Source organism: Cervus canadensis, chromosome 14 (assembly GCF_019320065.1).
Source record: "Cervus canadensis isolate Bull #8, Minnesota chromosome 14, ASM1932006v1, whole genome shotgun sequence".
NCBI classification, from domain to species: domain Eukaryota; kingdom Metazoa; phylum Chordata; class Mammalia; order Artiodactyla; family Cervidae; genus Cervus; species Cervus canadensis.
This window is the reverse complement of record NC_057399.1, coordinates 33,797,791-33,824,510: the sequence shown is the minus strand read 5'-3', so window position 1 is coordinate 33,824,510 and position 26,720 is coordinate 33,797,791. Positions and strand designations below refer to the sequence as shown.

The 26,720-nt window shown below is 41.1% G+C and overlaps 1 protein-coding gene across 1 annotated transcript in view; it reads left to right on the top strand.

Moving 5' to 3' along the window:
• The window catches only part of GLDC (glycine decarboxylase), an 84,980-nt gene that overhangs the window by 2,907 nt on the left and 55,353 nt on the right, over positions 1-26,720 (top strand). The window contains exons 3-5 of the mRNA XM_043487070.1: positions 17,721-17,856; positions 21,798-21,962; positions 25,864-25,941. Coding sequence (XP_043343005.1) covers positions 17,721-17,856; positions 21,798-21,962; positions 25,864-25,941 — 379 coding nt within the window. The remainder of the gene's footprint in view (positions 1-17,720; positions 17,857-21,797; positions 21,963-25,863; positions 25,942-26,720) is intronic.

Below are 26,720 nucleotides of genomic sequence, written 5' to 3'. Positions count from 1 at the left end.
GTAAGCAGTATGGAGATACTTGGGTTCTTATTCATAACTTTATGATCTCAAACTAATATGTAAGTACTTAGCATGTCCTGGGCTCTTTTTAAAATGTTTTTCATATATTAATTTAATCCTTATTACAACCCTATGAGGTAACTATCATTATCAACTCTGACTTAAAATGAACAAACCAGTCCTTCCCCAGTGGTCCAATGGTTAAGACTCTGTGCTTCCAATGCAGGGATCCCTGGTCAGGGAACTAGGATCCCACGTGTGTGTGGCGTGGCCCAAAATAAATACAAAAAGCATGGCATACAGAGGGTAAAAATCATGCCCAAGGTCACTACTGGTAAGCAGTGGAGGCAGAATTCAACCCATACAGTGCGGGCCCTGTTCACACTCCAGTCCTCTTCATTGTCCCCTAAAGTAGAAAATCCTTGTCCTGACGCTTCCTCAGTATCCAGTTTACAGGTGTGCACAAGCCCAACACACTGGGATCACTCCACCAGCTGCCCTAGTGGAAATGCTGCAGTGGGCTGAGAGCCCAGGTCTGAGAACACTCAGGCCCACTGCCGGGGCGAGGGAAGGAGTGACAGAGGTGCAGGGTCAGAGCTGGGTGAAGGATGAGTAGTAAGTAATGCTCTGTTGGACGGCGCCGGGGAGACTGCTGTAGCCAGAGGGAATAGATTGTACAGGACAGAGTGGGCTGACAGAGTCAGGGAAGCATGGATTGTTTGGCTGTCACGCAGGAGGCTCCCTCTCCCCTTGGACAGGTAAGGAAGTGCCTTGAAAGAATGCCTTGATCTCAGTCAGCTTCACAGTAAGCCATACTTTAGAGAAACAAACAAAGTTACTTGTTCATCCCATTCAAGTGAACCCCCACCCTCCACTGGCATACACAAAGGAAAAAAACTAGGATTTATGTCAATGGAAACATTTGTTTCTCTGGATGGTGCCGTTATGAATGATTTTAGATTTCTTTTTATTCCTCTGTTTTTTTCTAGATTTTCTACAGTAACTGTGTATTTCTTTTGTAATTAATATAAAACTTAAATACTTTATGAATCACACCACTCACTTTCAGCTATGATATATTTCTCTGTGTAGTATTTTCAGTGAAGTCATCTCCAGTGAATCAGACTGAAGTAGCCCATAACTTCACAGAAGCAGCCAGGCTTCAAGTTTACAGAAAATTGCACATTGTTTATTTTGAGCATGCTTATTAGGAAGAGAGAGGAGACACTAAACCCTTAAATGTTCAAGTTATTTGACCTGAACTGGGCAGCTGAGCTGTCAGAATGAGACTTTTGATGGACTTGTGACAACCTAATGCTCCAAGCAATATTGTTTATAGAGTGATTTTAACAAATGGTTCGTGGAGGGCAGTGGGTGGAGGGTGCAGGGTTGTGCAATGCAGCTGCAGGTGCAGGTGACCCACTCTCTGAACTGACCCCAAGGACACTGACAGGGCATCTGTTCTCCTGACTGTGGACATCAGTTGTCTTTCAGCTGGGTTAAGTCTGTTGTCAGGTGCAGATAAGTCTGTGACAGATCCCTCCTTTGGCCATCTCTGGCTTCTTGGGATCCCAGCATGTATGAATTATTATTTCATCTTTAGGATAATTCCGATGGATTCTTCTTATACAACTGTGGAAATAAACAAAGACCAGCCAAATGAGAAAAGCAAAGGCTGTTTATTCTGAACTTGCTATAGGAGTCAGCCTTTTGTTGTACAGGGGAGTAGGAAGGCCTTCAGGGGCATCCTGTTGGCCTAAGCAAGATGTAGGTAGGCCAACAAAAGCAAGTCTTCCAACTAAGGCAGGGTTTTCCTTGTGATTGCTTAAGGCTGTTTGTTCAGGTTTGTCTGGTTGGTTCTAGATTGGAAGCAGGGACCAAGATTAGCGAAGCTGTCAGTTATTAATCAAGTCCTGGCTCTTTTGGGCCAATTGCTATAGAAGTTATTGTTTATTTTCTGCCATTGTCACTGGAGATAGCAAAAGACAGCTTTCTGCAAGTCTAGTCTGTAGCGAGCTGGCTCAGGGGTGGTTTATTGTGGATTAGGGGGTTGGTTTCCTGAGCAGGTTGCTGCAAATGGTAGGTGAAAATTTTATAGTTATATATGGTCTGGCCAATGTCTGTTTGTATGTTTAGACTCTCATAGTAGTCTGTTGTCCTTATATTTTTGTCATTAATTCTTATGGGGCAGACCCCTGCTGACCTGACTGAAAGCTTGTGCAGTCAACCTATTGTCTAAATTGTAGTGTTTATGACTATTTACTACTGGATATCCATTGCAAGGTTAAATGTATGAATAAACATAATCACTATCCTCAGTGGGCTTACATTTTAATGTGACTTGAGTTCAAAAGTTAAAATGTCCAATATGTCATAAAACTATGAATAAAATGCTGTAAATGTACAGAAATGATGTGAAATTGAATAGAAAAACTGGTATTTCTGAAAGCACTATAAAAAGTTGAAATATATCCTCTATAGTTATCTCCTGTATCTATAGAAACAAAGACAATATCTTTACATTGACTATGTACGTTTTTTGTGTGTTTGTGTAAATATATTATTATAAGAAGGAGAAAACTCAAAAAGGCAGCACTTTCAGTGAGAAAAATAAGATGGCAAAATTCAATGTGCTAGGCATTCCATCTTTGATGGCATCTTAACAGAATAGTTTCACTGATGATTTAGGGGATTCTTGGATGTTTTTCAGCACCATGAAGCAGTATTTCAATTCTCAGGGGACATCCTACAATTTAAATCACTTCTGACACTATCTACCTGCATATAGCATCAGACTTCACATATTAACCCTCCAAGACTGCCCCCACTTGAGATGTCAATCACAAGTCAGGATTGTCACCTGCGCTCTGACCTGTTGTGCTCAGTCACTCAGTTATGTCCACCTCTTTGCAACCCCATCAACTGTAGCTCACCAGGCTCCTCTGTTCATGGAATTTTCCAGGAAAGAATATTGGAGCAGGTTGCCATTTCCTCCTCCAGGGGATCTTCCTGACCCAGGGATCGAGTGAGTCTCTCGCGTCTCCTGCATTGACAGGCAGATTCTTTACCACTTCAGCACTGACTGATGAGCTATAAGTTGGATCCCTTCCTCTGGTTTGATTAATTTGCTAGAGTGGCTCACGAAATACACAGAAATGTTTCCTTATGGTTACCAGTTTATTAAAAGGATGTTATAAGGGATACAGGTGAACACCTAAATGAAGAGATACATAGGATAGGCAAAAGAAGGGGGTGGCAGAGGATGAGATGGTTAGATAACATCACCAATTCAATGAACATGAATTTGAGCAAACTCCAGGAGATAGTGAAGGACAGGGAAGCCTGGCATGCTGCAGTCGTGGGGTTGGACATGACTTAGAGACTAAACAACTACAACAACATAGGGTGGGATCTGAAAGGGTCCCAAGCACAGGAGCTTTTGTCCCCATGGGACTGGGGTACATCCCAGCACAGGAATGTAGTAGCCATTCTAGAAGCTCATCAAATCTGTTTTTATATAGCTTACTCTTCAGCTCCTCTGCCCTTCCTACTTCTAGAGGTCAATGGGTGGCCCTGAGAGTTCCAGCTTTCTAATCACTTGGTCCTTCTGCTGACCAGCCCCATCCAAGGCTATTTAGGGACCCCACCATCATCTATGACACCATCCTTATAGCAGAAAGTGAAGAACTAAAGAGCCTCTTCATGAAAGTAAAAGAGGAGAGTGAAAAGTTGGCTTAAAACTCAACATTCAGAAAACTAAGATCTTGGCATCCAGTCCTATCACTTCATGGCAAATAGATGGGGAAACAGTGGAAACAGTGAGAGACTTTACTTTTTGGACACCAAAGTCACTACAGATGGTGACTGCAGTCATGAAATCAAAAGACGCTTACTCCTTGGGAGGAAAGCTGTGACCAACCTAGATAGTGTATTAAAAAGCAGAGATATTTCTTTGCCAACCAAGGTCCATCTAGTCAAAGCTTTGGTTTTTCCAGGAGTCATGTATGGATGTGAGAGTTGGACCATAAAGGAAGCTGAGCGCTGAAGAATTGATGCTTTTGAACTGTGGTGCTGGAGAAGACTCTTGAGAGTCCCTTGGACTGCAAGGAGATCCAACCAGTCCATCCTAAACGAAATCAGTTCTGGGTGTTCATTGGAAAGACTGATACTGAAGCTGAAACTCCAATATTTTGGCCACCTGATGTGAAGAACTGACTCATTTGAAAAGACTGATGCTGGGAAAGATCGAAGGTGGGAGGAGAAAGGGATGACAGAGGATGTGATGGTTGGATGGCATCATCAACTTGATGGACATGAGTTTGAACAAGCTCTGGGTGTTGGTGATGGGCAGGGAAGCCTGGCATGCTACAGTCCATGGGGTCGCAAAGAGTCTGACACAACTGAGTCACTGAACTGAACTGAACCTCATCTATTTGCAGATACCTAGGTGTGCTCAGAAGTGCTTGTTATGAATAACACAAGATACTCCTATCACTCAGGATATACACAAACACAAAGACTAGTGATACTTTTTATTATATCAGATAATGTCAGACAAATATGCATGTGGTAGTGTATCCCAATAGAAGTGGAAAAGTGAAAATAGTTAAGAGATGAATTCTAAAATAAATTATAAACAGTTTTTTCCCCTTTCTTTTGAAATTAGAACACCAAGTGAGAAATGTCACTCTTTGTAAAGTATCATTTTAAGCATTAACATGTTTTGGACTATCAACCTAAGTAAAGAGGTAAACTGAATAAAGAACCTACATAAAGAGGTAAGCCAGCTCAAATTACCAGAAATTTGAGTTTATTTGGGAGTAGTAGAGGAATTACAATTTGGGAGACACATGCTATAGAAGCTGCAAAGTTAGTTGAAAGTCTAGGGCAGGCTCTGTTTGTGGGTAGGGAGCACAAAGAGAGGGCCATCCAGCTGGAACCCAGACAGTAAGTTTGTTGACTTGAGTATGAAGAGATTTTTGGTGGATCTTCATTGGTCTCAGATGAGTCCCAGCCTTCTAGAAATCAGGTATTTACAGGAAATCAGTCTCTCAGTTCTCAAGTTCCATTCTTCCGAGGGAGCAGGTGTGAGATTCTCCATTTTCATATCCTTAGATTCCATTTTGGATTGGAATCCTTTCACAGGACTTTCTTATTTTTTGACATACAAAGATACAAACATGCTGACGTAAGGGGATGAGGTGCCAAATAGGTCGTGTGATTGAGACAAAGGACTTAAAATATAAAACAACTTTTCCCCCTTCATCTTGGTAAAGGATCATGGGATTCATCCAGCATTATCAAAGATTTTATATACATGAAATTCTTTAACAATATTTTAAAGTATTGGCTCTTCTTTGGAAAAGTTGCTCTATTCCTTATCTCTTGCTTTATAAGAAATTACTATAAAACTCTGGCTTAAAACAACAACGAACATTTATTATCCTCATAGTTTCTGAGGTTGGGGATCCAGAAGCAACTGAACTAGGGGGATCTGGCTCTGAGTCACTCATGAGGTTATGAGATCTCACTCCCACGCTGGTGGATGTTCAATCAGAGCTAGAGGAACCAGTTCCAGGATGGTTCGTTCACATGGCTGGCAAGTTGGTGCTGGCTGTTAGGGGGAGGCCCTGGTGCCTCCTCACACAGGTCAGTCCCCATTCTACTTGAGTGAGTGTCTTCACAGCATGGCAGCTGGATTCCTGCAGAGCCAGTGATTCAAGAGAAGGAAAGCCAGGCAGAAGCTATCCTTTTTATAACCTCATCTTGAAAGTCCTATAGTATCATTTATTTCATGTTCTGTTCATTAAAGTGAGTCATTAAGATTGGTCCAAATTCAAGGGAAGGGGAATTAGTTTCTACCTTTTGAAGGGAGGAGTGTAAACAAGATTACGGACATAATTTTTTAAAATAGACATTCCTTTTCAGAGCAGTTTTAGGTTCACAGCAACACAGAGCAGAAAGTACAGAGAGGTTCCGTATAAGCCCTTGCCTCCACATATGCAAAGACTCCTTCACTGTCAACATCCTTCACCAGAATGGTACGTTTGTTATAACCAGTGAACCTACAGAGACATATCATCATCACCCAGAGTCTATAGTTCATGTTAGGGTTCCCTCCTGGTGTTGTACATTCTGTGAAATTGAGCAAATGTATACTGACATGTAGCCACCATTATAGTAGCATAAAGGGTGTTTTCACTGCCCTGAAGTTCTTCTGCAAACATATTTTTTAAACTACCACATTCATCTAAATTAGCATATACTTAGTATTATAAATGATAATGAATTTTACCTAACTTAAAAAAATATTCAGTGCTATAAAAATGAAATCAATTATACCATGTTTTAAATATGGCATTACTCTTGAGGACTGTTAAGGTGCATAGGGCCATTTGCTCATACCCTAAATCTCCCAGCCTAGTCCCCTTCGTTGCCATCGGGTTATAAGCTACTGTCCCCAGATCTACATCTATGACCCTTTCCATCTACTTTCATTCCTCTTTTATTGAGAAACTTCAATAGAAAATAAGATACTGCTTAGGCACTGAGAATGCAAGAGTCAGGAGGTAAAGGGTGATAAAGATATGATCCCTGACTGTAGGTTCAGATACTGAATAGCTCCTCAGGTCTACAAAAAGGGTGAATGCTTGGGCTGAGGTTATGGCATGAACAGAAGGGTGGAATTGTGGACATGCATGGTTATTTGAGGATGGTGAGTAAACAATGTATAGAATATTGAGCTGCAGAGATGTATAGAAAGCAAGGTATGGAGGGCCCAAAGCTGTGATAAAGGATTTGTTTTCCTGTACGTAATGGGGAGACATTGACAGTTATTACAGAAGGAAGAAATATATTCAAATTGTGTTTGGCTGAGTGCCTCTGAGATACAGGCAAGGAGACCAACTGGGAGCTTATTAGAGAGGTTAGAGGTGAAATTTTTAATGTGCGTTAGTTCAGGTCTACCAGGAAGCAGTCGCTACAAGGATATTAGATATGCAAAAGTGGGAGCAGGGGAAGACTGGGGAGCTTTTAGATTGTGATGCAGGTCTGACTCTGGTGGAGAAGATGGATGAAAGGAGAATTGGGTGAGAAGAATCAGAGACTGCAGCACAGATCTAAAAATTATTGGTCAGTCTGAGTGGAGTCCTTGAGCCAAAGTCATCCACCGGAGGGGTCCCACAGCTTTACAGAAGTGGGCCTGCATTAGTTCTACTGGGCTTAGTAATTGGCTGGGAGTAGCCTGCGAAGTATGCTTTGGTACAAACATGGTGGTTGGCCCAGAGGGGCAGCAGGTTGGACTGTAGGTCAGTTTCTAGGCTGAATGTTTTGGGGGTGATGGTGATATTAAAAGCATGAACAGGGAGAAGAGGAGGTCCTGGAGGAAGACGAGACCGTGAGCCTTGTTTGAGCAGAAATGAATTTGAGGTGTTGGTGGAATATACATTTGAAGAAGCTAAAGCAGTAGTTGAAAATACAAGTCTAGAGCTCAAGAGAGAGACTAGAAATGGAGTTACAGATTTAGTGACTCTTCTGAATGAATTAATGAGAATGAGCAAGATTTCCTAGTGATGGAGTATTGGGAAGAAAGTAGAAGCCAGGACATGGGGAAATAGAGCATGGAAAAGAATGGATTGCAGAGTAGCCTGAGATGAAGTAATCCAAGAGGCCAAAGGATAAATCTTAAGTCAGGGCTTGTGGGTCTAGTGTCAAATTCTGAACTTTTCTTAGGTATCAGGGAGAAGAAAGGCTACCTGATGATGTTAGGACACTGCAGTGGGAGGAGTTTAGGGCTGCCTGTCTGCTGATCTGAGTGAGAGACAGAAAGGGTGAGACTGAGTGTTAGAAAAGTGAGAAAGTGACCATCTGGGTCGTGAGGAACCTAGATCACCTTGCATGGAACACCTGCTGAGATTTTTTATGAGTTTTTCTTTCTTTTTCTTTTTTTTACTGTGTTGGGTCTTAGTTGCTGTGCATGGGATTTCTCTAATTGCAGAGAGCGGGGTCTACTCTAGTGGTGGTGCAGAGGGCTTCTCTTGTTGTGGAACACAGGCTCTAGGCACATGGGCTTCAGTAGTGGCATACAGCATGCAGGCTCAGTATTTTGTGGCTTTCTGGCTCTAGGGCACGTGGGCTTTGGTAGTTGCAGTCCTTGGGCTCATTAGCTGTGGCTCGAGGGCCCTGGAGCATGCAGGCTTCAGTAGTTGTGGCACACTGGCTTGGTTCCTCTGCAGCATGTAGGGTCATCCCTTACCAGGGATGAAACCCGTCCCCTGCATTAGCAGGTGGCTTCTTATCCATTGTGCCACCAAGGAAGTTCCCTTGCTGAGATTTGATACCTTGAATCTATCCAGTTTGCGAGGGTCCCCTCACCCAACATCATTTAGTGACAGAGGAGCAGAAATAGAGAAATGGGATGTCTGAGTTTAGCTGAGGTGGAGGATTGGTGAAGTCAAGTGGCCAAGGACTTCAAGGCCCGCACAGGCTGGGAGATGTGAGGCACGTTGGGGTGGAAGCTCAGTGAGCATCTTATGGGAATGAAAGTGGGGCCCTGACCTGCTAACCTGAGTCAGCTCAGAGCCCTAAGGGGGCTGGTCAACAGTGAGGTTGTGAGCTGCTTGTCGGAGGGTAGGTGCTCTGGCTTTTCTATTCCTTATGTCCTCTTTTCCCCCAGCCAAATGACACTGTGCTTTGCTTTTAGAAATCTTAGATCTGGTTTTGACTGCTGAGGTTTGTTTTACTTGTTAAACGTGCAGTATTTTAATAAAAATGCAAACTGGGGGTTTACTTTGTAAGGATTCTCAATGTCTGTATCATCAACGTACTAACTGATTAAACAATAAAGAAAGAAAATTTTGGAAAATATGAAATTATTGCAGTCACTGCATTTTTTCACAGAACTTGCTTCATAGCTGCAAGTTTCTATTTAGAAATGTTTTTCTGAAGCTCGTGCCTTTAGGGATGTGAGAACAATTTGCACATTGATTTGTCTTAGTGCATTCTGTAATGCGTGACTTATTGTGAATATTGAGCTAACTATATTTGGGGGTTTAGGTGAATTTTCATTCCCTTGCATTTTCTGAGCACCTACTATGTGCCTAGCAAACCATTATGCCCCTGCCCACGAAGAGGTTATAATTTAGTTGGTGGGATTCTGGGGTGGATTACAAATTTCTCCATATGCCTGTACTCTTTGTGTATCTCCTGGGTGAGAAGGTAGAACTGTAGGGGCAAAGAGCCGTCAGAAACATGGATTGGACACGCGTTGGCTCCTCTAAGCTGGAAGTACTTGACAGAGGGTTCTAATTCCTGAGGGTCATGAGGGGCTAGGTGAGGTTGGGTGTTAATTGGCTGAGCAAGAAGGTAGGAAAGAACCTGGCAGGATTGGGGGTGGGGCATCAGGCCTGTGTGGTGCTGCCCAGACCACGTCCTGACACATGGGATGGGCTCCCCCCTGCCAGTCTTGCAGAGTTTTCAGTTTAAAGAGTTTCCAGGTCCTTCTGCAGCCCACTCCAGTATTCTTGCCTGGGAAATCCCATTGACAGAGGAACCTGGCAGGCTATAGTCCATGGAGTTGCAAAAGAGTCGGACACGACTTAGCGACTGAACGACAGCAAAATTCTTCATTATGCAGAACTTATGGGCTGGTTTACCTTCCTGAACTGAACAGACTGTGGTTGGGCAATTTCTTCACCAGGGAAAGAAACTTGACAGATAAGAGGGAGTAGGGTTTATGGGCTGAGTAAGTGGGGTTAAGCCAGGCTTAACCCCACTTATTTATGGAGGAGGGAGAAAGGTGACGTTAGAGAAAGGCTGCACACGGGGATGGAGTTTGAGGGCAAATTCTGGCTTCCACTCAGGAAATCAGAAAATCCTGATATATGCTATCATCCACAGTTTGTTTATGTTGAATTGAGAGCCCCTGACCCCACCCCATGGTTCCTGAGCAGCTTTGAATCCAGGGATCTACAAGTTGGCAAGAAAATTGCTAAGTCAGTCTCTGTCCTCACATTCTAGCCCCAGCTTTTTTTCCTGCACCCTCTGGCAGAAAAAGGCCTTTCTGGGCAAATTCAAATATGAGTTTGTTGGTTTTCAGTCCTGCTGATTTCCTTGGAGTCCTTTTCTGAGCATCTTGCCAAGCACATGAAGGGCAGGGCGTGGGAGGATGGCTCTTGCTGGTTGAGTGGCTGCTCCACGCTGGGTGCTGCTGGGCTGCGTGGAAAAGGTTCTGAGGACAGCCAGCCACTGCAGGGACTGTAGGTATCTTCACCAATGTATTTCACAAGGAGGATTTTGTTCTGTGCATAACATTTTGATTTAAAATTTTTGAATAAATAACACAGGCATATTGTCTCGAATTCAAAAGCGTGAAAAGATACACAGGGAAAATCAAGAAGCCTTCTCATTTATCAGTTTCTTAAGAATCATCCCAGAGCTATTCTGTTAACATATAATATGCATAAACATTAATTTTTTTAATATAAATGGTAGAATTATATATACTCTGTAATAACTTAGGCATATTATTTTTAGATTGTCTAAAAAGCAAAAGCAAATCATTTTCCCATGACTGTGGCAAAAGCAATCATCATACTGAGTGTTTTGGGAATGGGTTAAGAGTGGGGAACAGTGTGTATGTATTTGCATTTGTGTGTGTGTGTTTGTGTGTGTGTGTTGGAGTGTAACAGGTATCTTGACCCATACAGCCTACCTGCTTATTCTAATGACATTTTCCCAGTTTTTGTCAAAGTTCACATATGTGGGAAATTAAAACCTAGACCTAGCAATTTAACACCTAAATCAGCTTATTTTCTATCAGAAAGTATATTTGGAGTGGTGGTTGGTACAAAGTTCTCCTTGATATTTTAGGTGCAAGTGACAAAGGAAAGGCTCTTCTGTGGGATTATGGAAGGAGGAAGCATTCGTTCTGAATTCTGAGAAGCAGGAACAGTGAGAGACCCACCTGCAGATTCTTGGGGAGTGGTACCCGGGTCACTGAACTTTGTTCCTGGTACAGTAGGACCAGGGCATTATGCAATGTGCTGAGGTAGAGGAGTAAACAAGGTCAGAAGCAGACATTTATTCCGCAGGAAAAGAACTTGCTGTTCAGATCGCTGAAGGGTTGAGGACTTTCATGGCTGGGAAGGCACAGGACTGGCTGCTCTATGGGGCCCTCGGCAGGCATCAGGGTGTCTCTAAGTGGTTTTGTGTTTTCTATTGGAGTGTAGTTGGCTTACAAAGTGCTGTTCGTTTCTGGTGTACAGCGAAGTAACTCAGATACATTTGTATGTGTATATGTATGAATTATATTGTTTTTCATGTTCTTTTCCATTATGGTTTATTATAGGCTATTGAATATAGTTCCCTATGTTAAACAGTAGGACCTTGTTTATCCCTTGAGGTGTTTTTTAATGGACATTCCCTATCTCATTTCCTCCCTGGTTTGTTTCATTGTCCTTCACATTCAGGAATATGCTTGCTGGAACTGGGCCTGTTGACAGGAGGAAGCTGCTTTTGTCAAGTTGGAAGGACAAGAGTGAGGAATGTGCGCTGCTTTGGGGTTCACTCTGGGGAGAAGTTGATCTTGTTTCCTCTCCTCTTTGTCCACACAGGTTTCCTTGGGCTGTGCTGTCCAGCATTTGTATGACACAACTGCCTTTTTATTTTTTTTTTTCTTATTGTTTATTTTATACATAGTAGTTTGTAGTAGATACAAACTGTTGTTTGTCGTTTAGTCGCTCAGTTCTGTCTGACTCTGCGACCCCATGGAATGTAGCCCGCCAGGCTCCTCTGTCCATGGGATTCTTCAGGCAAGAATACTGGAGTGGGTTGCCATTTCCTTCTCCACACAACTGCCTTTTTAAAATGCTTGTCTTACTATATGGGGGGAGAAAGCTGCCACTTTGGAATGAAGCATCCCACGCTATTTTCTCTAGAAAGGAATTCATTTCCAAGGAAGAAAGGAGTGTAGATCTGTTGTGAAGTACAATGGGGTGCTTTGCATGGTTAGGATTGGGGCTTTTATTTAGACCCATCATGACCCCAGACTTGCCCTTAGAGACTGTTTCTGCTGTGTTCCATTTCAGATAGGTTCAGCAGTAGACCGCTGATAGTGGACTTTCCCTTTTTCTCCCCTTTTCTCCAGGCCTGTTGAATCTTGGCATCACTTAACATATTAACTCAAACTCTGGGCTCCTAAATGCACTCACTGAGTTGGCTGTTGTGCTGATTGGACCAAAGTAAGATTTCATTAGTAGGTATGAGAAATGGTGACCAGTGAACAAACATTAGAAATAATTCAGACACTGACTAAGTTGTGTGTTTGGGAAGTGTTTTTTATTAAATGTGACTGGTAAAGTCTGAGGTCTAGATTTTTTACATAAAATTGATTTTTATTGAGATACAATTGATTTACAATGTATACAGTAAAGTGATTCAGTTATATATCAATACATATTACTGAGTTCTTTTCCATTATAGATTATTAGAAGACACTGACTATAGTTCCCTGTGCTATACAGTAGGTCCCTGTTGTTCATCTATTTTATATATAGGAGGGTATATCTGTTAATCCCCAATTCCCAATTTATCCCCCCTTCTTTTCTTTTTGGTAACTGAAAGTTTGTTTTCTGTGTCTATGAGTCTATTTCTCTTCTGTAAATAAGTTCATTTGTATCATTTTTTAAACCACACATATAAGTGATGTCATATAGTATTTGTCTTTCTCTTTCTGATTTAGTATGTTAATCTGTAGGTGAGTTCTTGATTTTATCACAGTAAGAAGCAGCTTAACTCTGTTCTTCAAGTCACAGACTGTCTTGGCTTCTATCTGGTCATGATGAGCAATGGATGAGTGAATGGTAAAGTTTTCTCAGACCATATAACTTTCAGAAGCATGACCAAGTACTTGCCCTACTCTTGGTGGTTCACCAGTGTCCATTAGCTCGATGTACAAAGACTACTCATTCTATCAACTCACTGTGTTCCCAGTAGAGTGTAAAATTGATCGTCAAGACCAGGCTATGATGAGGACCAATCAAGGAATACAGTTGTCCCTCAGTATCCAGGAGGGATTGGTTTCTGCCCCTCTCCCCCACCCTACCCCCACGCCTCCCACCCCTCACAGATACCAAAACTCAAGTTTTGGTATGCTTTAGATGCTCAAGTCCCTTATATAAAATGGTGCAGTATTTGCATATAACCTACACACAACCTCCCCATATACTTTAAATCATCCCTAGATTACTTACAATACCTAATACAATGTCAATAGCAAGGAGAGAAGAATGGGAAAGACTAGAGATTTCTCCAAGAAGATTAGAGATACCAAGGGAACATTTCATGCAAAGACGGGCACAATAAAGGACAGAAATGGTATGGACCTAACAGAAGCAGAAGATATTAAGAACAGGTGGAAAGAATGCACAGAAGAACTACACAAAAAAGATCTTCATGACCCAGATAACCACAATGGTGTGATCACTCACGTAGAGCCAGACATCCTGGAGTGTGAAGCAAGTGGGCCTTAGGAAGCATTACTACAAACAAAGATAGTTGGAGGTGATGGAATTCCAGCTGAGCTGTTTCAAATCCTAAAAGATGATGCTGTTAAAGTGCTGCTCTCAATATGCCAGTAAATTTGGAAAACTCTGCAGTGGCCACAGGACTGGGAAAAATCAGTTTTCATTCCAATCCCAAAGAAAGGCAATGCCAAAGAATGTTCAAACGACCACACAATTGCACTCATCTCACATGCTAGCAAAGTAATGCTCAAAATTCTCCAAGCCAGGCTTTAATAGTATGTGAACTGCAAACTTTCAGATGTTCAAGCTGGATTTAGAAAAGACAGAGGAACCAAAGATCAAATTGCCAATATCTGTTGGATCATTGAAAAAGCAAGAGAGTTCAAAAAAATATCTACTTCGGCTTTATTGACTACACCAAAGCCTTTGACTGTGTAGATCACAAGAAACTGGGAAAATAGAGATGGAAATCCCAGACCACCTGACCTGTCTCCTGAGAAATTTGTATGCAGGTCAAGAAGCAACAGTTAGAACCGGACATGGGACAATGGACTGGTTCAAAATTGGGAAGAGTATATCAAGGCTGTATACTGTCTCCCTGCTTGTTTAACTTAAATGCAGAGTACATTAAACGAAATGCTGGGCTGGATGAAGCTCAAGCTAGAATTAAGATTTCTGGGAGAAATATCAATAACCTCCAATATGCAGATGACACCACCCTTATGGCAGAAAGTGAAGAAGAACTAAAGAGCCTCTTGATGAAAGTGAAAGAGGAGAATGAAAAAGCTGGGCTTAAAACTCAACATTCAAAAAACTAAATCATTGCACTCGGTCCCTTCATGGCAAATAGATGGGGAGACAGTGGCAACAGTGAGAGACTTTATTTTCTTGGGCTCCAAATTCACTGCAGATGGTGACTGCAGCCATGAAATCAAAAGACACTTGCCCTTTGGAAGAAAAGCTATGACAAACCTAGACTGCATATTAAAAAACAGAGACACTACTTTGCCAACAAAGGTCCATCTAGTCAAAGCTATGGTTTTTCCGGTAGTCATGTATGGATGTGAGAGTTGGACTCTAAAGAAAGCTGAGTGCCAAAGAGTTGATGCTTTTGAACTGTGGTGTTGGAGAAGACTCTTGAGAGTCCCTTAGACTGCAAGGAGATCAAACCAGTCAATCCTGAAGGAAATCAGTCCTGGATGTTCATTGGGAGGACTGATGCTGAAGCTCCAATATTTGGGTCACCTGATGCAAAGAACTGATTCACTGGAAAAGCCCCTAATGCTGGAAAAGGTTGAAGACAGAAGGAGAAGGGGATGACAGAGGATGAAATGGTTGGATGGCATCACTGACTCGATGGACATGAGTTTGAGCAAGCTCTGGGTGTTGGTTTTGGACAGGAAAGCCTAGTGTGCTGCAGTCCATGCAGTCACAGAGTTGGATGCGACTGAGACTGAACTGAACTGAACTACATACAACCGCCCCATATACTTTAAATCATCCCTAGATTATTTATAATACCCAATACAATGTAAATGGTATATAAATAGCTGTAATTGCAATGTGAATGCTATCTAAATAGTTGTAAATATGATGTAAATGATATGTAAATAGGTGCCAACACATGACAAAATCAAATTTTGCTCTTTAGAACTTTCTGAAAAGTTTTTTTTCTGAAAGTTTTTGGTTCTTGGTTGAACTCCACAAATTTGGAAGCTGTGGATCCTGGAGGGCCTGCTATGTTCACATTGGCCCCAAGCTAGGTGGGGACAGAACCCACAGGAGCTTGGAAAGTTTGATCCTGTAGCGATTAGAGTATGTCTGTTACAGGATTAAAAACTTGTATGTCTCAAGTTTGAACATATTTATGCTTCTAACTCTTATCTATAATTATTTTGCTCTTCTTTTATGCTAATTGGCCTCTAAATTTTTTTCAAGTGTTTTATCCAGGTGTGTAAGATGTTGGCAACTGTGAGGGGTGCTGATATGTATCTGGAGGCCCTGAACTGATGTAGGATGTGGCGGTGGGTCCCTGGCTAGTATAGGGGGTGGTGAAGGCATACATGCAGGACAGGACAAGGGAAATAGGAGGCTATAAGAGGCAGGAGGCTGCAGAACCAATGGACAAGAAAGGCACCATGCTGTCACTGAGGTTCTTTCACTGGACACATGAACTTGCACTAACATCTTCAGCCCTGCTGAGAGGTAGGGGAGAATGTGTTTTTTTGCAAAAAGAAAAGTCAGTTTCCTCCACCATTCTAGTTGAGAGTTTAGGGTCTCCAGATAAACATCAGCATCTCTCATAGCAGCCCCTGATGTTTTACGTACTTGTCTAGGTTCTAGGGATTAGGACTTCAGCATATCTTTTTAGAGGGTACAGTTTAACTCACAACACTCCCTGGCCCATCTCCCTCCTGGACTATTGTGCTGGCCTCTTACTATCTCTCCCTATTTTCAGAGTCTCCCCTCTGACCCATCCACACTACCAGCAGAATAATCTTCTATTATGTGGGGAAAAATTATATTATTCAATACTCTTTGTCTCTCAAAGGTTAACTCTTGATTTGACAAAGTCCTTCAAAGACTATTCTCATTTGAGAGCTGGACCTTTTGTCCTCCTGGCATAATATGAAACAGGGACCTGTCCTCCTTGCACAGGATCTTAATTGAAGCTGGCCTTGCTGAGTTGGGTGTCTGCCAGGCACTACTAATTAATCTCCCTTCCTACTGGGCTTCTCAATCACTGTACCCTAAGAAGACTTTGGAAAGTGATTGCATTTCTTGCATGATTATTCCTAAGGATACTGTACTTAGGTATCTCCTCAGATACTGTTTTATTGTATGTTCACTTTTATGTTCTAAACTTTCAGTGGAAGAAGGCAAGATTGTCCATCATAAGGCAGTTGGGTTACATTTACTCATGAAATTGATACTTACAAACGGATACTTCTCTCTTTTATTAGCCTAGTCTGACAAAATGACACATCTCTCCTGAATTTATTTACTGTGAAAACAAATGGGATGGGAGGGCACGGCCAAGGGTGAAAATGTTTTCATTGAGGATAAAGGAGGATTAATGAGAATAATAGTCACATCAGTAGAGTTCAGTAGAATTAAAATATTGGGAAGCATTTTCCTAGCCAGTTTGCCATCTTAGATGGCTGTGCCTAGATTTGTAACAATAAAATCAATAAATTCCAAGATTTAGTGACTGAGTCCCTAAGATCTTAAAGAGGGCAGACATTTGCCTAAGTAGCTAAATCTCAGTTAAACTTTAGTAGCTATATGCGTATGATCTAACTATATGCAGAGGGGCAGGGAAAGAAGCATGTAGGTCATCTGTATCTAGAAAGTAGCTTTCAGTGTAAGTGCTATAAATGTAGGAGATCACAGTCTGGCCCATCGGGGAAAGTACTGAAGTTGGAGTTCAACTCGGTAGTTAATTTAAAGCTGCGTAGCCTTAGGTGAGTGATCCTCTTCAAGCCTCAGTTTCAGAGCTACGTGGAAGGCATTTGGTACAATTCCTGGCAAAGAGTACGTGCTTAAAATGTCAGATGCCAGTTATTATTTTGTTATTATATGAATGACCCAAAATAGGGTCTTGCCTGCATCTGAGAACTTTTATAATTACTCCTTAATTACCTTAGTGCCTTAAGGAAAATGCTGATTAAAATTGCACTTGGTTCTTTTATTATAATTGATATTTTCTTGGTTGAGTGAAGGGTCTTTTATAAGTTATAGCTATAAGTGATCAGCTACTTATAAAAGACCGTTCATGAAGATCTACCAACTATTGACATAAGGCAACTTAAAAGGGTAAATACTATTCACTAAGAGCAGAAATTTTATTTAGTGTAAATAAAACATGTGAAGGGAGCAGAAAAAACCTGGAATGAGGCAAGTGTTAAAAATTGAGAAATTCTGACAAACAACACCAAAAAAAGAAGAGCCACAAAAAACTCTGAAGAGTAACTGAGGGCTGTATGGCAATTTTTTTTTTTCCAGATTTCTGCATCTAGTTCTTAGTGTTGCTAAGAGGATGATTCTTTTTTTTTTTTTAAGAGGATGATTCTTATATTTTCCATATAGCTGTTCTCCTCATGTCAATATTGAAAAAAATTAGGGCTGTAAGCTATACCTAGAGCTCTCTTTTGAGATGTTTTCTCTCTGTAACATTTCTTTCTTTCCCACAATCAGGTGAAAATGAAATCCTTGCAACTCTGCATGCCATTTCCAACAAGAATCAGATCTGGAGATCGTATATTGGCATGGGCTATTATAACTGCTGTGTACCACAGACAATTTTGCGGAACTTACTGGAGAACCCAGGATGGTAATGTATTTCTCGATGAGAAACACGAGTGCTGTAATTTGATTTGTATGACTCGTCTGTGCCCCAGCTTCTCCCATTCCCCGTCAAAGTCTCAGAACTGGCCATTGTGTGTTGCTCAGGGCACAGGCTAGACTGGGTGGAAAGCACAGCATCTTTGTGTCTTTTGTCTGCTTTTGCATAAGCACACAGGTCGTGTTGGTTGGTGCGGACGTTTGTCCTAGATACAGGATTCACGTCCCGTCTTTAGAGGAGCCAGATCTGGCCTAATCACTCCTGCATTGCTGTTAGTTTCAGTATGGTTCATTTCTTTATTAATAGAAGAACAGGAATAAACTGTCCAAGAACTAGTGTTTTTGCTAAGTGTGTGTGTGCACGCATGCACACGCAGGAGTATTTGTATTGCTGAGGGCTTCGTTTCCACTGGGATATTGGTAAAAGTTTGGGTGGTAAACTCTGAGTTTGATTTCAAAAGCAAATGGCCTGTCTCCTCCTCCTTACAAAACAAGCCTCAAGAGTACATGAATGGACTGCACATTCCAGCCGTCTGAATGGTGGCCAGCAGTCTCGGTCGGCTCTTGGTGGCCGAACAGAACATTGGCCATATTGCTTCCTGGCTGTGAGCGGGTGTGTTCATTTACTTTAGAGCCCCAGAGTTTTGAGAGGCGGACAGTGCTGTTTGCTTTTCAGTCCTGGTTTTGGGGTGATTTTAAGTATCGTTCCTTTGTATTCTCCGAAAGCTGATCTGAACCAGAGGGTGATACTGGCCCTCGCCAGCCAGGACAGGGCGGGCTGTGCACATGAGGGTGGGTAGACTTCACATTATCACCCTTCTGAATGGTTGTCATAGAGATGGAACCAACAAATTCCGCTGACGTGAGGTGAAAATAAATGAGTAACATAGCCTCCAGAGAATACAAACATTTGGACACTTACAAGAAAATTTACATTAGGCCTAGATTATACTTTATGGGATCTACTTTTGAAATTTTCAGTTGTTGATAATATCAGTTAACTAATATCAAAACATGTACATTTTCCATGTGACTGTTTCTGTTTTGTATAATGTTGGCACTGGAAATGAATGAAAGAATCTCATGAATGTATGTCCTACTGCAATTCCCTCCCCACACCTCCAGTTTTTTGGTCACAATCATAAAGAATGCTGATTATTTTGGAATAAATGTTAATGCCATGTTGAATGTATCCTTTTTGAACAGGACAGAATGCCTTCTTGGATATGCAGATACTTTTTGTTTTTTAATATTCAGATACATCTAGGAAGAGAAATCAATTGAGTTAAAATCAGTTGGAACATAGAAATTGTAGATCACAGATGTTTTCTTGATCACTGGTTGCCTGAGGCAACTAAACCCTTTTATGTAGGATGGCAGGCCCTGTGCTAGCATTTTTCTCCTGAAATGAGGGTTTATTTAGTGTCTCCAGGCTTGAGACTCACCCATCTGAGTTCATTAATAAATAATTTTTAAGACTATTTATGCCTGTTTAGTAGTGTTAAAAGTGTGGACAATAAAAGAAGTTTACAAGTAAAAGTAGTAGGATCATATAATTATCATCTTTGCAAGAAAATAATTTTAAAGCTTTCAGCTTTTAGCAGTGCTAATTAGCATCAGCCTAAGCTTAGACTTAGAGCAAGGAGAAAAAAGGCTGAGCAAGGCAGGGGAAACATCACATCCCAAAGTCTGTTAGCCAAGGATTAGTACCATCTTAGGTATGAAGGACTGTGCTTGGGAGGTTTGGGGCTTTTTCCTACAGGTGATTGGGAACCCATCCCCATTCGAGCAGCAAAGTTAAACACATATTTGCACCAGAAATATTTGATAATTTCCTGTTTTAAGCACTGTGCTAGGCTAGTAAGACAACAAAGAAATGGGTGGATATAGGATGACACAAAGAGCATGCATAACATAATCATCAAAAAAAAGATAGTGAACATGTTCTCGACACACAGAAGATAGTTAATAAATAGTAGCCAATGTCTTTAATATTTAGAACATAACAAATAAAAAGAAAGTAAAGATTACATTAATCTTTCCACCCAGAGAAAACTACTGTTTACATTTTGGTTCACACATTTCTATAAATTTACAAAACCAGGATTGTGGTATCTTATATTTTACTTTTTAAATTAATGTATCATGAACATCTTCTAGTCAGGAAATCTTTTATATATCATTTTCACAACCCATAGTGTTCTATGCATGTTCTCTGATTTATTTAATCATTGTCCTTTTAGTAGACAGTCTGTTGCTCATTTTTCAATATTATATTCAGTGCTGTGATGAATTCTTTGGATACATGTATATGCTTGGTTTTGTGTGTGTATGTTTGTGTGTGTGTGTCTAATTGTGTCTGTCTGCATGTCAAATAATGATAGTGAGTAAAATGAAAATTTCGTGTTAGCAGGCAATTTAAGCATATGTCTTTGTGTTGCAGACACATGTGTGAAGATCTGTGTATGAAGATCTTATCTGATCTGAGATCACAATTGCCCCTTGTTGATGCCTTTTGTGTGACCCCATTTCTGCTCAGATTCCCTTTCTACTTTGTCTACATGATGTATTGTGTGCCTCATTTATTCCAGTTCACCAGCCACTTAGAATCTGGCAAACTGATTTACAGTTGCTAAGCTAGGCTGTTCAAGGAATTAATTGAAGCAAAAATGTACTGTGCTGTAAAAACAGTGCGTACAGAACACACATGAACACACACACTACTATACCAATGAACATCTCAGGGAAATTATTTCAATGTCTTAATGTTGTACTGCTTGGTAAGATGAGCTCCCCCACTCTCTCCTCCCTCAGAGGTAAGAAGACATTGATTTCAAAGCCTTACCAAGAAAAAAAAAAAAACAGATGGGAATACCCTGAGTGTGATTACCATCAGAAAAGAAAGGAAAACACTCTTCAGGCTTGGAGGAATGAAAATGAGAGACAGGAAACAATGCTAATCACGTGTGGGAACATGGACTCCAGTCTGACACACTTTGGTAGTACAGTGAATGGATTCTTGATGAAAAGATCCCTCTGTCCCAGGTCTTCAGCCATCCTCTCCTCTCTCATTTTATTTCAAATGTTTATCACTCTGAAATGATTTCATGTATTTTATCTCTCCCCACTATAATACTTTCCTTGAGATCAGAGGCTGTTACCCATCTTGCTTTTGATGTGTCACCTGAACTTATCATAGTTTTTGGCACTTAGTGGGCATGTAGCAAATATTTGTGGGGTGAGTAAATAAATGAAGGAATGATAAAAAGGGATGAAGGCACTAAGTGGGTTAACTCACATACCTGAAGACATATTTTTGGCTAATAGCTGGAGGGTATAAGATTAAAATTCATGTCTATACAGCCTTCTAACTATTTGCATTCTTGAATTTTGATAGCTATGGCATTAACTCCCATAGACTTCTAATAACTGGAGAGTGACAGTTCTTAAATTGACCTCTATTAATTTTTTAGGTGCACATAGGACTTCTGGTTAGTATGAACAAAACTGCTCTCCTCCAAAGCCAAAAGTCTTGAGTATTAGATATTAGATTCTTGAACCATGATTGAGGTGAGCTTTTTTCTAAAATTCTGTTTCTAATACCATAGATAGGCCCAAGTGGATTTTAAGAGCCAGTTTGCAATAAAACACATACTTATGATAAGATCCTTGAAATGTAAATATAAGATGACATAACTTAGAGGGATAGAAAAGTATGTACTGATTATCCCCAACCAAAGGATAAGTATTATCACCATGATTTAATTCCAAGCTTCCTTACAGAAGACAAAAAGTAAGCTTATCTATGTATTACATCATTCTCAAGAGGGGAAAACTTAGTTTTCAGATACCTAATTCTAAAATGAATGCATTTTGTGAATCTGAATAGTGGATTCACAGTTTGGACATAGCCTTTTGTGTCCCTTACAGGATCACCCAGTATACTCCGTACCAGCCAGAGGTGTCTCAGGGGAGACTGGAGAGTTTACTCAACTACCAGACCATGGTGTGTGACATCACAGGCTTGGACATGGCTAATGCATCCCTGCTGGATGAGGCCACCGCGGCTGCAGAGGCAATGCAGCTCTGCCACAGGTGAGAGGTCCAGGGTGAGGGACATCGGCCAGTCTCACCACCGCTGTGTGGGTGCGGCTTCCCCTGCCCCCCCCCACCCCAACACACACGTGTATGAGATACCTTACATCAGTATCATTATACAAGTTAGTTGAGATAATAAAAAGATAGAAAATATAGTGCCTTTAAAAAGCCACTGCTGTTCATTGTTTAACATTATATTCTTAAGAAAGACGTTTTGCTCATCGCATACATAGTGTTGTTCAGGGATGTTACAGCAGCTCTGAGGTAGCATCACGGACTGATGCCCTCCTCTCTGCCTCATCTTCAGTGTGAGGCTTTCATCCTGTAGATGGAAGAAAAGGATACAACCTGAAACTTGCAAGTTAAGTTTTATCCAGGGATCTTACTGAGGACAATAGTCCCAGAGACAGTCTTTCATACAGCTCTGAGGAACTGCTGCCGAGAGGTCAGGGAGGAGCCAGAATATGTAGGAACTTTTTGCTGGGGGAAGAAAATCCCATGTAGTCGAACATCAAAAGATTACTGCAAATCACAAAGAACAGACGTCTCAGGTTAATGATGTTAATGCTTTTCAGTGTATGGGAAGATGCAAGAATCTGGGCTCATTGGTTATTCCTTAGAAGTGCTTCTTAACTATCTTAGGTCAGTCTCCAAAGCATATAATACTTCCTGTTTTTCTCCATCCTGAACTCCTCGGTGCACCATCAATGGGCAGCTACAGTGCCTAGTGGCTTCATCCTTGCAGAACTGGAATGACAGGCAACATTCTTTGTTTACTGCAATGGTAGGCAATGGCCCCTGTCTACAGTCCTCCTGATCACAAGATGACTTGCTGGAGCTCTAGCCATGATATCTGCATTCAGGAAGAAGTAAAGGGCACTTCTAGCGAATTAAGCCAATAGTATTTTTGGAAGCCCCTACTTAACAATTTACTTATGTTTCATTGACCACCCCTACCTGCAAGTCACCTGGGGAAATGAAGTTTTTTCAGATGGGCACATTGTCACCCTCTACATACAGGGTTTCTGTTATCATGGTTAACAGGGAGAATGCCTAGCAATCTGTAATGTAACATGTAATTAAGTATCACTCTCTCTTTTTTTTAAATTTTATTTTTTCACTTATTTTTATTAGTTGAAGGCTAATTACTTTACAATATTGTAGTGGTTTTTGCCATACATTGACATGAATCAGCCATGGATTTACATGTGTTCCTCATCCCGATCCCCCCTCCCACCTCCCTCCCCACCCCATCCCTCTGGGTCTTCCCAGTGCACCAGCCCTGAGCACTTGTCTCATGCATCCAACCTGGCCTGGTGATCTGTTTCACCTTTGATAGTATACTTGTTTCAATGCTATTCTCTCAGAACATCCCACCCTCACCTTCTCCCACAGAGTCCCAAAGTCTGTTCTGTATTATCTGTGTCTCTTTTTCTGTTTTGCATATAGGGTTATCGTTACCATCTTTCTAAATTCCATATATATATATTAGTATACTGTATTGGTCTTTATCTTTCTGGCTTACTTTACTCTGTATAATGGGCTCCAGTTTCATTCATCTCATTAGAACTGATTCAAATGAATTCTTTTTAATGGCTGAGTAATATTCCATGGTGTATATGTACCACAGCCTCCTTATCGATTCGTCTGCTGATGGGCATCCAGGTTGCTTCCATGTCCTGGCTATTATAAACAGTGCTGCGATGAACATTGGGCTGCACGTGTCTCTTTCAGATCTGGTTTCCTTGGTGTGTATGCCCAGGAGTGGGATTGCTGGGTCATATGGCAGTTCTATTTCCAGTTTTTTAAGGAATCTCCACACTGTTCTCCATAGTGGCCGTACTAGCTTGCATTCCCACCAACAGTGTAAGAGGGTTCCCTTTTCTCCACACCCTCTCCAGCATTTATTGCTTGTAGACTTTTGGATAGCAGCCATCCCTGACTGGCGTGTAATGGTACCTCATTTGTGGTTTTGATTTGCATTTCTCTGATAATGAGTGATGTTGAGCATCTTTTCATGTGTTTGTTAGCCATCTGTATGTCTTCTTTGGAGAAATGTCTGTTTAGTTCTTTGGCCCATTTTTTGATTGGGTCATTTATTTTTCTGGAATTGAGCTGCAGCAGTTGCTTGTATATTTTTATCACTCTTTTATGATGAATTTCTTCTCAGGTTATATTTAATGTTTTATAGCTTGTTTTCTTTTTCTATTTCACAATATTTTGGGGAACATTTCCCATTTCTTTAGTGAGTTTTCTAAACTATGGCTTTTATTGTGTGAGTTTTATGTAACCTCACCTCTATTTTTACACACTGTTTGTCCCCATTTTTCACTGTTATTAGATATTTTTGTGCATCTTTAGGATAAATCTTTGTCAGAAATTCTGATTATTTTCTGAGGACACATTTTCAGAAGTACAGTTGCTGGGTCATGGTTAACTTTGGTTAACATTTTGTTAACAGCCATTCTCCAGCTCCTCACCTTCTTTCATTCTTTGCCTTGTGAATACTTTTGAGTTTAACTTCCTTCTGGGTAGATTCTCATGTGGATTGTCATCTGGTAGGGAAATGTGCCCACATTGATGGTGTGTCTGTCTGAGGTTTTGGGGTGCTGGCCCTAGTCCACTGGGTGACTTCAGTGGCTGATAGCTTGATCCTAGTAGAACTGGGGGGCAAGGTTCTTTGTTTACACTCTGAATACCCATGTAAGTCTCCTTCTTGGCTTCCAGAGGCTTGAGGAGTGGTTAAATTGGTTCTGGTACCAATTCCAGTCAGGGAGGGGGTTTCTTCTCACACCAGCAAACAAACACCCACTGGTGTCTGAGAATTCAATTCTCACAGCACCTACCTGGAGATAGCATCAGATTCCACAGGTTCATGGATCAGATTTATAAGACTGCACCCCACCCCTCTGCCCCTGCCCAAATTCAGATGCAAGTCACAAGCCCAGGTTATTCTTTGTGCTCTGACCAGCTGGTTGTAGATGAGGGTTCCAACAGCCCCTTCTGACTCAGGATGCCAATCTCAAGTCCAGGTTGTATTCAACCCACAGGGTTTTCATGATCCCCTCCTAAGGTTCCATTAAATTTACTAGAGTGGCTCACTGAACTCAGAGAAACATTTTACTTACTAGAAGCAGTGTATTAGCAAATGACATAACTCAGGAACAGCCAGACAGGAGGTCTGCATAGGCCTGGGTATGTTGAAAGGGTTCAGAGCTTCCATGCTGCCTCAGGGTCACCCATTCTTCCCAGATCTCCGCATGTTCACTGATTCAGAAGTTTCCTGAATCCCATCCTTTTCCTTTGAATGAGGACACTTGGTTTAGATAATCTATAAATATGCCTTTGGGACTTCCCTGATGGCTCAGTGGTAAAGAATCTGCCTGCCAATGTGGGAGATGTGGTTTTGACTCCTGGGTTGGGAAGATCCCCTGGAGAAGGAAATTACAACCCACTCCAGATTCTTGCCTGGGAAATTCCATGGACAGAGGAGCCTGTCAGGCTATAGGCCATGTGGTCACAAAAAATCCGACACAACAGAGCAACTAAACAGCAACAAATGCTCTTTTGGCAATAAAATTCACAAATGTTTTTATTTAGAAGACTTAGTTTCTTGTTTCTACTTGTACCTAATTACTACCCTTTTGTTTCTTTTTCCTCATAGTATATTTTTAAAAATTTAAATCAGTTCAAGATTGATTTTGCTAAATGGGGTTAGAATTTGAATTGGATTTCAGTGAAATTCTGATTAGGAAACATTACCATTAGTTATTCGTGACTGACAACTTTTTATTCTATGCTCAGACTTTCCTTTAGTACCATATCTTTTTTTGCATTCTTAGAAGATACTCTGATCTCTTTAATGTTCATGTTTGAATGCGGTTTTTCTTTTTAACAGGCAGAACAAGAGGAGGAAGTTTTTTGTTGACCCCCGTTGCCACCCACAAACAATTGCTGTTGTCCAAACTCGAGCCAAGTAATTAATTTTATTTGTATTTTGAACTCGGGGATATTATGCTTATCTCTGTTGTTTCTTGCTCTTATTTCCAAAGTGATTGGAGGTGAACCTGGTTTAAGCTGGGGTTGTTGAGTTTTATTTTCCCTCCCACTTTCTTCCCATGATCTTATTGGTAAGTAAACCGTGTCAGAATTTAGGGGAAAATACACAGTGGATTTGATTGCCTTTGCTTTTTATTAAGTTATCACATTTTTTTGTCTTTTTGTAAAAAGAAGATTAAGAATATCAAAGTAATTTCAACAGTGTTTTGAAAAGTTTGAAAAGCACAGAGTAAAAATGGAACTCTCACATATTGTCGTAATTTTGTATATACTCCTACAAACATGACTCCTGTCTGAAATTCCTACAAACATGGCTCCTAGGAATCTACATAATACCTAGGGTTAGTACAATGTAGATGAAAGCACATTTATTTAATTGCTGTAATCAAATAAAACAAACACAGCACAGCTGCCACACGTGGGTGTGTTTATTTGCTTTCTCCTTGTGAAAGCCTTTCCCCTGAACCCATACCACCATTCCTTCAGAAGTGGTTTTCTAACATGATAGAAATTAGATAGTTACAAGAACTAAGGAAGGTTTTCTTCCTTGTCTTACTGAGATTTCCATTCACCTAAGGCCCATTTGGCTCGGCTGGTAAAGAATCTGCCTGCAATGCGGTAGACCTGGGTTTGATCCCTGGGTTGGGAAGATCCCCTGGAGAAGGGCAAGGCTACCCACTCCAGTATTCTGGCCTG